The following is a 13,328-nucleotide window of genomic DNA, read 5'->3' on the forward strand; positions in this document are numbered from 1 at the left end:
TGGGGGGGGAGGGTATGAGTGCTCTGTCTGCATGTATACCTGCAGGCTAGAAGAAGGCATTGGAACCAACTATAGATGGTTGTGAGCCACCATGTGGTTGAGGGGAATTGAGCTCAGGACCTCTGAAAGAGCAGCCATTGCTCTTAACCACTAAGCCATCTTTCCAGGCCCAACAATCATGGTTTTGAGAGGCATGTTCTGTCCAGATCATAAACAGCCTCCTGCTCAGTTCCTTTCTTCAGACTTTCTGTTGACAGATGGAGTATTCCAGAGAGAAGATCAACCCTTCATAGGCATTAAGTGTTGTCTGCTTGTAATGGTCCTCAGCAGCTGGCTGTACCTTGAGGCTGGTTTTTGGGTGGAATAAGCAAGAAGTAAAAGGGAGAAGATCTGGGGAAGCTAATTAAAATATTGTCTAATTACTTTTTTATTCCTGTTACGAAAGAACCATGACCAAAGCAACTTATAAAAGAAAGCATTTCATTTGGGGGCTTGTGGTTCCAGAAGGTTCATGACCGTGGTGGTAGAAAGCATGGTGACAGCAAGCATGGTGCTGGAGCAGTAGCTGAGAGCTCACATCTTATCCCTAGCACAAGGCAAAGAGAACTACCTGGGAATGATATGGGTTTTGGAAACCTCAAAGCCCACCCCCAGCCCACCGCTAATCCATGCAAACAGTTCCACCAACTGGTGGCTAAGCATTCAGACATGGGAGTCTGTGGGGGCCGTTCTCACTCAAACCACCACAGATGTGCTCTCCAGAATTTGAGCTGAAGGCAAGGTACCAGATACATGAGAACCTCCTTTTCCTTTGAAAAAGTGGAAATCTAAGTGAGACTTGAGCAGATGTAACAATAAATAGATTATCGGAGTCCTCTTCTGCAGTTAAAGTATGGGTTTTTGCAGACCCTGTGCACTCTGGGAAGAATCAGCAGGGGTGGAACAATGCTGGAAATGGCACAACTTAGTTCCTACGTATTGTGTGTGTTTGTTCCGGGTACTGAGCTGGTTATTTCATTTGAACCTCAAAGCCTTGCATTAAGACTTGCTATCTCCATATGGAATGTTTTACCTTAGGCCCTGTAACCGCATTGTATGTACAAGGCACGCAGGAAGGGTAGACGTGGATCCAGGTTTGACTTCTCAAGCCCCATGGGAAGGAAATGGGGAGAGGGGGAATTTTACCTGGTTGAAAAGAGAGCAATCCAATGTGAGGGCACGAGGCATTTTTCGCCAGGCTTCAGGCAGTATGGCCATAGTGACAGAGCAGGTTGAAGCAGGTTGAAGGGTTTAAAGGAGCTACTGGTAGGACACTGGAGAGGTTTGGGCCCATTCATGTCTCTGCTTTCTATCCACAGCTTTACCTGGAGCTCCTCCTATGTGGACAGGAATCTTCTTTTGCTCCTGACAGGGCAGAACGTGGAGCCCTTTGACGTTGAGTTCCGGGAGCTGTATGCCATCTCTGAGGAGGTGAACTTATACAAGCACCTGGGTCTGGCAGGCAGGCTTGGCCTCAACTACTCCTCCACTGTAGCTCGAAAACTTATCAACCCCAAGTACTCCTTAGTGGCAGGCAGCCGCCCTCCTCCAGGAGAGATGATGCGCTGGGCGGTGCGACAGCAGCAGGAAACTGATGGCAACGCAGAGGGACAGGAGGGCAGTGGCGGTGGCGAATCTGCCCGGCGTCTGGAGAGCTTTCTCAATGATCTGGCTACAGTAGAACAGATATTGCCCACAGTAGATTCCATTTCCCCGAGATTGCCGAGAACAAAGGATGGCAGGACGGTCTCTCAGGTGCATGGAGACCTGAGGCACAAATCCCAGAATGGCAAGGGAGAAGCTGCCAATGGAGATGCCATCCCAGCCAAGGAGGGCAGACGCTTCGGCAGCAGGTTATTCAGCCGACGAGTGAAGAAGCCTGCCGGGCCGAACGTGGAGAACTCCTCCTCCCCAGACATTTTTGCTGATGGGGAGTTTCCTCTGGCGAAGAAGCCCAACGAGGGTTCCAGTGCCAACATATCAGGTGAGCTCCTGCTGCTGAACTGGTGACCCTGGGCAAGTCACTGCAGGTCCGAGTTTCAGATTCCTCATCTCTGAGGGATACACGCCTTGCTTGGTGTTTAGCACAACTGTAGGCATGGGATTGTCTGTAAGAATTCTCTTACTCCTCCATGGTGTTCAGGTCACCGTTATAGTAACTTGGTGTGTAGCTCAGCACGGGATGGCCTGTGAGGACTCCCTCTCCTCCATGGTGCTCAGGTCGCTGCTATAGTAACTCTAATCAAAGAAGGAAGTGTGACAAGTTCTGTTCTGTTTTTTTTTATTTTATGTGCACTGGTGTTTTGCCATGGGTGTCAGGTCTCCTGTGAGCTGCCATGTGGGTGGTGAGAATTGAACCCAGATCCTTTGGAAGAGCAGGTAGTGCTCTTTAACTGCTGAGCCATCTCTCTAGCCCCAAGTTTTCCTTTTATAAATGAACAGTGCACAGCACTGGCTGTGAGTCTAGGCCTCCTTCTGGCCATCCTGCTCCTTGCTGTCTTTCAGCGCTCACCTGGTCAAACATACCCTGTCCCACTGTTGCCCTGACCAGCTTCCTGGTTTCTATGATAACAATTACATTGTTTTCCCCATGTCTGTTTGTAGCCAGATTTGCCCTCTCGGAGATCTCCTTGAAGCCCCTTTTTCCCTTTTTTTGAAGTCTTTTTCCTCTTTCTCCAGAGCGGTCTCCGATATGACCTTTCATGAGTCTGGTAGTGACATGGAACAGCCTGCTGTGGGGCCATTCTCATCTCAGCTTCCCTACCTTGGAAGAACTTCTGTGCTGGGATTTTTCCTTCTGCGGTTGCAGGGCTTTGCAGTGATGAGAACTGAGCTTCCTGGCTGGCTCACTATATGAAAGCCGGTTGTGAAGTATCTGTCCCGAGCAGCACCAGGGCTCCAGGACCCTAGTATCCCATAATCAATGACCTAGGGCAAGGAAATCACCTGATCAGAAGCACTTCGTGTCCTGTTGAACCCAGGGCTGTAGCTCCCTCATAGAACAGGTCTGGGGGGTCTCTGCAGTGAGGCACCAGGACCACCCCCCAGCCCTGCTGCCTCCAGTGGGCCCACACTGCTTGAGCAGGCCAGGTTCCATACAGCCACTTTCTTTCCCTTCGTCCTCGTGATGACCCTCATGAGTCCAGGTGCGCGTGGAAAGTGCATTAAGTGACTGTAAGCCTGAGTCAGGGCCAGGCCTGGGCCTTGTCCTGGCAAGGGAGGAACTGGTCCCCATTTCCACTCCTTTTGGGCTTCCCTGGCTCCCCAGCACCAGATGCTGATGTGCTCTGTGCCTCTTGTTTGGAAGGAGGTTGCCATGGTGAACACCTGGCAGTGAAGAGGAGGGGGTGAGCCCAAGTACAAAGGGGCTGTTTCCCAACTCCTGACTAGAAGTGAGGTGGAAGCTTTCTCTTCCTGCCCCTTACCATTAGGTGCTGTTTCCATAGAAACGAAAAGACCATTGTCTTGTCCCTTCCTAGTGCCTCTGGTGTCAGATTCCCCTGCTTAGATGACTTGGACAGTTAGTGTTTGCCACTGCTCCTTATCTCGGAGCATTTGTACACTGCCCTGGAGCCAACAAGCCGACCCCATTGTGCCTTTGGGAGCTCCTGCTCCAGAGCACCCAGTCCCTGAGCAGAAGGACTAGGGTAAGAGTGGCTAACACACATAAAGTCTGAACTGTGTCGTCCCTTCCTCCATCCTGGGGAAGAATGTAGAGGTAGCACAAACAGACACACACACACACACACACACACACACACACCCTGCCACCCCACCAAGGCCCTGAAATCCTAGCTCTCTACTGAGACCTCTGGCCCCTGATTCTTTCTTGCTCAAAGGCAGAGCTGAGAAGCCGAGTTTTTTCTCCCAAAGACCCTTTTACACCTACACCTCCCAAGACCTAGGCAGCCACTGAGTTGCTGACTATACACCTAACAATGCAGATTGGGCCCCCACCCTGGGCCAGCTGGAGCTTGCGATGGGCTGGAACCATTTCAGCTTTCTCCTCAGAGAAGGAACCCATCCAGGGAAGGAATCCCCTTCCCACAGGGAGCACTCATGCTGTAACAGACAGTGGTGGCATGATCTTAGCTCCTGACACATTGCCCTTCCCTCTCCAGGGCTGTCTCCTCTTCTAGAGAAGGAGGGATAAACTAGGGAGGGCTTCTGAGGTCCCTTTGAGTTGATGCTGAATGTCCTATCTGTCTCTGCTCCGTCTTGTCAGAGAGAACGTGGGTGGATGACAGGGTGGGTGAGAGAGAGAAAGATAGGAAAAGCCGAGAGCTGACAGCCTGTAAAATTGCTTGATAAGAAGTATATAGTTGTCAAACAGCATGCAAAGTTTTGCAAACCCAGGTGTGGCCCTGGGGAGAATCTCACAGAATCGCCTCCTTTGGGGCTGGGGTGGGAGGGTGCACAATGGAATCAGCCTGGCAGTTTGAAGACCCAGAGCCCCCTCTAGTGGCTGAAGCTGGGTGTTCTTTGCCATTTTTTTTTTTTTTTTTTTTCCCTCTTAACTAAACCTAATCTGCACTGGGTTATGAGCTCCTGCCTTCTGGCCACTTGCCACCTGAGCCCATCTAGGTCCTCTGGGCAGGCTCTCTGGGAGCAGAGATGTCCCAGTCTCAGGAGAGCGCAGCTGGGGGCCGTTGTTTAAAATCCTGTGAATAGAGTCTGCGCTACTGGGCTGGGCTCAGAAATCTGCATTTTTTAAAAAACCACTATGAAACAGGATTTAGTCAACTAAATGTATCATTCTCTGGGTGGCATTCACCATATTGGTAAAGACTAAGGAATTGATGACGTTCAGCAAAATGTGGAATGCTAGTGGTGCTGACAGTAAAAAAAACAGTTCTGGAAACGAGAGCTTTTTATCACAGCTGTTGCCATGAAGATCCATTTCATCTTTTAACCAATCCCCACTGCCAAGAATTTAAAATTAAACACTAAATTAAATCAGAAGCATAACATAGGAATGCCAGTATCAAAGAAATTAGTGTAACAAAATAGTGAGTGGATTTCAGAATCTCCAACACATGAACACACTCTTGTGAGGTTAGAATATGGTGGCAGCAGCGGCACAGTGGAAGAAGAGCTGCCTTTCCCTGTTTGCTTCATACGACACATGGTAACCGATGCACTAGCGGGTCATGAAGTTCTGAATGTAGATAACTGCATTTTGAACAGGAGCATTGATTTGCCCGCAAAGCTCTCCAGTGCAGAGGTGTCTCCAGACCAGCACCAATACAGTTAGTTAACAGGAGACTCAGGCAAAGCCCTGCCCTCGGGGAGTCACTAGCCTAGAGGGGAGGTTCTAGGTGCTGTTTTTAAACTCCTGAGACATGCTTGGACAATTTCAAGTGTTAAAGAGGACATGGAGTGAAATGCTGTCACTCAGAACTCAGAAGGTTTTTGCAAGTGTTTGCCTGATGGTGGCAACCCACCTACAAGATCCTTGAACTCCAGAAGGGCCAACCCCATGTCCACAGACAGGCTAGGAAGAAAGGGGGTCTCTTCCTCCCAGGGCCGCCTCAAAGCGGCTGCAGCTGCCTCTAAAGGTTAGCGGTGGTATCATTTCCTGCTTCTGTGGAGACTGAAAGGCCTGTGATGCTGTCTCCGATTTTAGACCTGTGGCTGCAAGGCTCCTGAATACAGGGACTTCAGGCTCCTCTATGTTGCCTGTGGGGCAGGTGATCTTGGCTGGCTTACCTGGAAATCTGAGTCCTCACCAGGGGTGGACTAGTGGGGAATTGCTCTCAGGCTGTGGACCTGTGGCCTGCTCTTGGGACTATCAGGTGTTGCTCCTGAGGAGCATGGGTCAGGCCCCAGCTGGTGTGTGGACTCTGTAGTCAGATGTGATTATCCTGGATCCTGGGACCAACAGGGGGTTCTGGTTACATGGATGAGGTAGGCTACTCTGCTTCAAAGATTAGGCAGCTGTACAGTTCATATATGTATGATTTATTTTATTTTGTGGGTATGACCGTTGATCTGTGTGTATAGATGCATGTGTGCCTGGCACTTGCATAGGTCAAAGCGGGGCACTAGATCCTCTGGAACTAGATTTACAGATGTTTGTGACCCTTCATGTGGTGCTGGGAACCGAACTCAGGTTCTCTGAAAGAACAAATGTTTTTAGCTCCCCAGTCAGCTCTCTAACTGGGTTGTGCTGTTCTTAGAAGACCAAACAATTTGTCTGTCTTCCCAGTTCCTCTGAGGCTGTCTGGGCCTCTGGTTTCTCTCTTAGAATGGTACTAGGTGAGCATGCATCACCCAGTGTTGTTTGTATTGCTCTGAGCTCCAAAGAGCTAACCGCTGTCTGCTTACTTGTTTTGTCCAATAAGAATATGGTATTGAAATGTTGGCTCTGTGAGGCACTGTCCTAAATTAATCAGGGAATGGAATGAACGAAAGCCCTTGTGGCACCCATTACCCTGGAGACGGTTGAGGGCGGGAGTATCGTAACTGTGTGATACAGGGTGAACGGAGGAGGCCTCACTGATTGAGGAGCACTAGAGCAAAACTTCAAATGGACACATGGACGTCGGAGAAGGAATGTTCCAGTCAAAAAGAATGTGGAGCCCTAACAGCAACAAGAAGGGGGGGGGTTACTGTCATCACAGTCCTGTTGTGACTTTCCCCTTCTCTTGAAGCATCTTGCCTGCTCTCCACTGTGCCACCCACCCAGGCTGTCACATTCTAGTCCCTCCATTGTGCCACTCTCCTGCACACCATGACCCGTTCCTACCGCTCTTCATTCCTGTTCCGGTCTTCAGGGCTAATCCTCTTTGTAGGTGGCTTTCTCACATAAGTCTTCTTTGGGCCACTCACTTCCCTGCCACACATACTTCATAAAAAGAAATTGGGCATTTGGTGTAATTCTTCCACATTGATCTGAGTGGGTGCAAGGCATCTGCCTTTGGCAGTTTTCTGGTGAATGAGCATGGAAGGAAGGATGGAACACTAAGAATTTCCCTTTAAGCCTATTTCTCTGTCAGAGTCCTAGAAATGAATCCTGAAGACAAGGAGTAGCTCCAGACTGGCATCCAGCCCTACAAATGGAAGGGTCAGGGCCTGCTAAAGACCACCTTCTCTGGGAAGAACCTGGCAGGCACAGGCTCGGGGTGCTCCCGTACTTCTGCCCTGCTTCTGAATCCAGAGATTGATTTTACTTACCTGCCCTCAAGTGCTGCTGTCTCTGGGGAGACACTGGGTATCCACTTAGCAGGCCACGCAAACAGAAAAGGCCACTGAGGAGAGCAAGTGGGAGCCATGCACCCATTCTTGCTGCAGCAGCGAGGGTACTAGAATTTAATGACCTTCACAGACCCACACCAGACACAGCCCTCGGCACCACCACAGAAGGCCACTGGTTTCCTGTTCTACCTCATTCTAGGCATACCCAGGAAGGGCTCGGCTGGCTTTGCAGTAAGTCCTGAGGAGTGAGTTCATTGTAGCCCCAGTGAGGCAGTGACTAGTAGACCAGGGACAGCGTACCTGGGCTGTGTGGCCTTCAACAGGCATGGGGACTCACGGAGGGGCTGCTGCACCACAGTTCCGGGTCTATCCCTGCCCAGGGCCTCTCTGCTACTACAACACACAAGACGTAGTCGTTACCTTAATAAAGTTCACAGCTGAAGTGATAGGGACGGTGGTGTGAGCACCAGGGAAATTGTCTTTGTTGTCTAAGGGGATTGGGCAGGAAGTAACACAGTGCTTTCCACCTGGGAGAAAGCAGCCAGCGGCATTCTGAAGATGTGGACTTTACCTTCAACTGTCCAGTGCTCCAGGGCCAGTCAGAGGTGTCAGGCCGGCCTCACAGCTCGCCTCCCCCCTGCCCCAGAGTCTAGAGCAGGATTCTGTCGTGAAAATGGTTGGCATCTTTTCCTGGAATCGCAAAGGAGGTAGAAGTAGTTGTAGAGGCCCGGGAGAGGAGGAAGGGGCAGCCTAGAGAAAGGCAGCCTTTGCAGCCCAGGACTGTGCTGTTCCATCCTCTGCCTTGGCCGCCCCCCAGCATGTGACCACACTGCCCACCAGGGCAGCTGGCCCTCCCCTGGCATAGCTTATTTTCTCTAACTCAGCTACCTGAGTGGCAGAAGGAGCTGACACTGGACAGGAAGGCCAGGGGCTGGCACTGGCACTGACCACTTCAGGGTCAGGGCTACTGCTTCAGCTCTCAGTAAGGCAAGTGGTTCCGGCTCTCATCATTGCTGCCCATGCCCTCTAGGACCCCTGCATGTGCCCTTGGTTTCACTTTGAGAGTCTGAAGCTGCCTACAGCATTCAGCTGCTAGTGATAGGACTCCAGAGTCCCTGTCATCATTGGTCAGAAGACACAGACCACTTAATGTCTCTAGTCACGGGACTCTTCCAGTTGTGGCAAGGCTGCTGAAACAGAGAGTACCTTTGCTTTCCTGGGTGCCTTGTTGACCTGAACCAGCAGCTTGGCAGAGAGGCATTAGTCCTTGGCTCCCAGCTTGCTTATTGGGGTGGCTCGAGGTTGGGCTTGTGGCAAACTCACTGAACTTGCTACTTATGCCTTCCACATCTGTGCCCTGTCTCCACAGGTAAAGTGACTCCTAGGATTACCAAGCCCAACAACTGTGTGATCGCCTGAGCTGCAGGATAGTGGTGGGTGGAACCTGCAGATGCCCACCCATCCTGTCCTATGCTGGGAGAGCATGGCCTATACCCTGCATTGGTTCACACATCAGAACCTAACCAGGTCTCCTACCCTGCAGTCTCCACCCTGGTCTTAAGATCTGAATCCCAGATGGCAGGATCTCAACCATCACCATCCTCAGCAGACTGCTATGGCCGGAAAAGGAACACTGCTACCTTGTTTATATGAAGTAGAAGCCTGGCTAGCATCTGTTCTCCTTTATGCCAACTTCCCCTCCACTGGGCCAGCCCTGCCCTACAGGACAACTGCCATTCTTCCTACCTTGGAGGACAGGATATCCAAAGCAGCCCCAGCCACTTGGCTTTTTGTTGGACTTCTGGTGCTGTCCAGTTCCCCATACCCCAGAGGTTGGCGGGAAAAGGGACGAAGATGGGACTCAGAGCCAGTTTTGCTCTAGCCGTGTTCCCAATGCAGCTGATATGGCCTTAGGGACACCTATTCCGGCTGGCACCTGAACTAGTCTCTGAGTGGAATGGGCTGGGGATGGTGCTACTTTGGCCTCCTTTGGTAGTAGCAGGATCTGACGGTGGTGAAGAGCCCCTTCCCTCCTGCACTGCTGTAGCCAGCCTGGCCCTGAGTGCCCTGGGCCTCCCTGGCTGGTGCCATGGAAAACTGGGGCTCCACAGAGCGCCTTTCCCCATGCCTGCGCCTTTCAGTAGGCTTTTGTTTACAGGCCCTGTGAAGGATGGGGGTGCAGGGGAGAAGGCTGGGCCCAGGAGACAAGAGCATTTGTGTTTCGTGACGGTTCCTCCCTGAGCATTTGTGTGGCCTTCACACACTAGGGCTTCCTCAGTGAAATTTCAGCCAAAGACTAGCCTTAGCCTCCTGCGAAATGTCAGGCTGTTCTTAGACACCTCGGTTTCTCTAAAACAGGGTGGCCTAATTTGCCACAGTACTAGGCCAGGACAACCAGCCCCACTGCCACCTCCCCACACAGTGAATTGTCCAGGCTGAGGGAGAGTGAACATTGACACAAAAGACACTATCTAACTGCAGACAGAATGACAGAGGGCAAAGGGCCACACAGAAGCCTTTCCATTCCTCTAAACCAAGCTTATGTCCCCTTTTCTTTCGGAAAAGCCCTTGGGTACCACTAGTACTGGGAGGGACACAGGCATCTGCAAAGGCAGCCAGTGAGAGGCAGGGAGGGGGCACTGTGGGCTGTAGAAGTGGGGCAATACATGGTGACCTATGCCTGTGTCTGGCTTCCTGGCTGGTGGGGAATAAAAGGGAAAATAAGGATGGTCTCAGCCCAGCGTCCACTCTGTTCATGAGGTTAGCTTCCGGGAGTGGGCAAGGAGCCCCACCATGGCTTCCCAACCTTTTGTGAGGATTAAACACTTCTGGTAAGTGCTTTCTGAAACAAGGCCGGCAGTGTGTCATGTGCTTATTCTAGAGGAAAGGGGAGGCAGGTGACATGGGAAGTGGCCTGTTACACCTCTGTTGCGCTTGTCACCTTGAAGACATGGAATGCAAGGCCCCTAAACTACATTGGAGATAAGAAATGACCGTGTAAAGAGTGGTCGCCTAAGACCAGGTAAGAGACCTGCTCTGTTCTGTTCTGTTCTCAAGCAATTCTGTTGAGGCCATCTTCTCTCTTCCCAGTGAGGGAAGCTAGCCTGTTTCACCCCGCCCCTGAGCCAGCCCTTCTGGACAGGCAGCCGGAGGGAGAATGCTCTTCCCTACCGTACTGCTTTGCTGTCGCTGAGCCACTCACCGCATGCTTTAGTCATGAGCCTTACAAAGGCTGGCTGAAGATAGAGTCTCTTGTGCAGGCTCACCACCATCCCCAAATCTGCATCACAAGCATACTCGAGGCCAACGCTGCAGAACCTGTTGGGAACATAGGATGTGGCCCAGGCTGGCCTCCAACAGCCGCTCAGTCCTCCTGAATGCTGGGTTACAGGTGTGCGACATCGCACCCAACTTTACCTCATGAGAATTTGGCATAGAGTTTTGACTCTGAGGTTGGCTGACTTGCCTAAGATTTTCCATTCTGCAACATCTTCCACCTTTGTCCTAGTTACCTTGTTTAACACTTCGCTGCCTTGTTCTCCCAAGAACAGGTGTGTTTAACACTTCACTGCCTTGTTCTCCCAAGAACAGGTGTTTGTGTACACACCTCTGCCTTCCATTCCGCCCTCTGTCAGATTTCCTCCCAATCTGTTCCCCTTCCTTCAGTCTCAGCCATGGTAAGCAACATGGGACATACCTACATGTGTTCAGGAGTGGCCCCCTCCAAAAAAGAGCTAGCGCTGACAGCAAAAGAACTTCCAAACTCGAGGGAGGCAGACAGTCTGAGTAGACATCACGAAGCCCCTGTCTGCAGCAAGTGGCCCCGCCTGTGCCATGGCTGCAGTGTATCACCTGGCACTTCCCTGCCCTCATGTCTTCTTCCCCACAGGGCCCAGTGGGTGTCACGAGTCATGTACTGCTTTTCCAAAGGCACGAGATTTGCTTCAGAGTAGGTTCAGTGGGTTGAACCTGACCAAGGTAGGAAGAATGCACGCCAGAGAAAAGCAAGAGGTGGCAGGTGCAGACGAGCAAGTGTTAACAGGCCAAGAAATCCCAGGGCAGACCCGGCGGCCTCATGGGGTTAGCCCCAGGCTTCCCAGCTTGCCCAGCTGTGGAGCAGGGAACGTGCTACATACTCTACCATCTGGTATGATAGGTGCCTATTCTTCCTTGGCCAGGCTTTAGGCACAAAGGCCACATCTGTCTGGCTCAATGTCATGACCATAGTATCTTCTTAATATCTGTTGGTTAAGTGGTTGAAAATTGGATGGCTTGTAAGATTGATCAGTGAGTGAAAACACTTACTGTACAAGGATGTGGCCTGGGTTCAATCCCTGGAACTAAAGGTAGAAGAAAAGAACCGACTCCCAAAAGTTGTTCTCAAACCTCCACATGTACAAGCTCTATGGTGACATGTGTATGGTCATCATTCACACTACATATCTGAGTCCTTTCCGAGAGAAACTGAGAAAGACCTTGACATTGGCAGGTTAGTCCAAATCTACCCCCACTCTGTGGGAAAGACTGGAGTCCAGTTATAGTGATGCCCTAGTGCACTGTCTCTCCACCTTTCCATGACACCCGTTCAGAAACAAGTTCTTGTCCAGGAAACTGGTTAGAAGCTGAGGCAGTCTGAAGACGCCCAAAAGCAGCTTCAGGAACAGATGCCTATGGCATAGGAAGTGAGCTAGGACCTGGCATGAAAGCTGGCAAGCATGTGGGAGCCTGCAGAAGGAAAAGCACAAAAGGCAGAAACAGGAGGCATGTCCACAGTACCCATGATCCTAAAGGAATCCATTGTATGCCAAAGATCTTGCTTTGTGGTTTACATTTCCCCACTGGCAGCTTGGTGGTTAGGCGACTGAATAGGGAAGGGCAACTCACTGCTTGTCTGCAGTGAGCTATTTAGCAAGTGGATAGTTACTGGGTGCCAGGCCTAGCGACACACAGTGACTGAGGAAGGCAAGGTTTGAAAGCAGAGTGGATGAAGTCAGGAGGTGGTGGCGCACACCTTTAATCCCAGCAATTGGGAGGCAGAGGCAAGTGGATCTCGGCAAGTTTGAGGGCCAGCCTGGTCTACAGAGCAAGTTCTAGGACAGCTAGAGCTACATAGTGAGAACCTGCCTTGAAAAACCAAACCAAACCAAAAACCAACAAGAAAAGAAAGCAGAGTGAATGCGTGCTGCTTGTGGTGACTTTCATGAGGGCGTGAAGTAGACTAGGCTGTCCCAGACAGAGTCCTGGCTCTTCCACTACATGGCTAGGTGCCCAACAGCCTTACTTCTAGAATTTGGATTTCCTTATATGTTGCGTGGAAGACACCCACCAAGATAAAACATCTAGCAGGAGAGCATTCAGGCTTGGAACTTCCAGAAGGATTTTGTGACGTCTTCCTGTTCCCGCACCCTGGCAAACAGTTAAGCTCGGGGTGCTTGGTTGACACACTGGGCTGAGTACTAGTTCACCTGGAGGAAGTCTCAAGGCCCAGGGGTGGAGAAAACTGTCAAAGCTTCTGTTTGTGCACTGTTGGACAAGGACTCGAGTGTACCACGTCCTCACCTCAGAAGGCAGCGGGTTCAAGAAAATCTCATTTCTCTTGACTAATAGTTGTGGGTGAAACGGACAATTTTAGCTTGTCTGGCGAATACTGTAAATATGCAAAATACAAATAAAGCTTGAACCAAAGACAGTATTCTGTACTCAAGAAGCTGGCCCACTCAGTACCACACAGCCCTGCATTCACCCCTCTCCCATAAACTCCAAATTCTCAGGCATCTACCTACTTGCCTAGCTTCTCTGCCAGTGACTGCCAGACTGCCCCACAGCTACTGTACAGGGAGGAGCCTCCAGCCTTCCCCAAGAGCCCTGGTGACTCCTGAGGAGCCCTGTGGATGGCAGCACTGGTGGAGGACGGCTGACACCTTGTGGCCAGCTGGCAGCTTGCATCCTGCCTCTCTAGCGCAGATGGCCAGGCTCTTTCTGTAAAGGGTCAGAGGAAATACTCTGGGCTTTGACTGAGCCTGATGGCACACATTTCTAATCCCAGCACTCATGAGGCCGAGGCTGAGAGGATCGCTGCAAGTCCTAAGCAA

General features: G+C 51.1%; 1 protein-coding gene across 1 annotated transcript in view; it reads left to right on the plus strand.

Annotated features, from left to right (window-relative positions):
- Fam83f (family with sequence similarity 83 member F) overlaps positions 1 to 12,964 on the plus strand; it is a 35,815-nt gene extending 22,851 nt beyond the window's left edge. The window contains exons 4-5 of the mRNA XM_041672589.1: positions 1,359 to 2,023; positions 8,606 to 12,964. Coding sequence (XP_041528523.1) covers positions 1,359 to 2,023; positions 8,606 to 8,655 — 715 coding nt within the window. The 3' untranslated portion in view covers positions 8,656 to 12,964. The remainder of the gene's footprint in view (positions 1 to 1,358; positions 2,024 to 8,605) is intronic.
- The last annotated feature ends 364 nt before the right edge of the window (positions 12,965 to 13,328 follow it).

This window comes from Microtus oregoni, unplaced genomic scaffold (genome assembly GCF_018167655.1).
Source record: "Microtus oregoni isolate MIOR12 unplaced genomic scaffold, Mior012 000022F_ref0000154, whole genome shotgun sequence".
NCBI classification, from domain to species: domain Eukaryota; kingdom Metazoa; phylum Chordata; class Mammalia; order Rodentia; family Cricetidae; genus Microtus; species Microtus oregoni.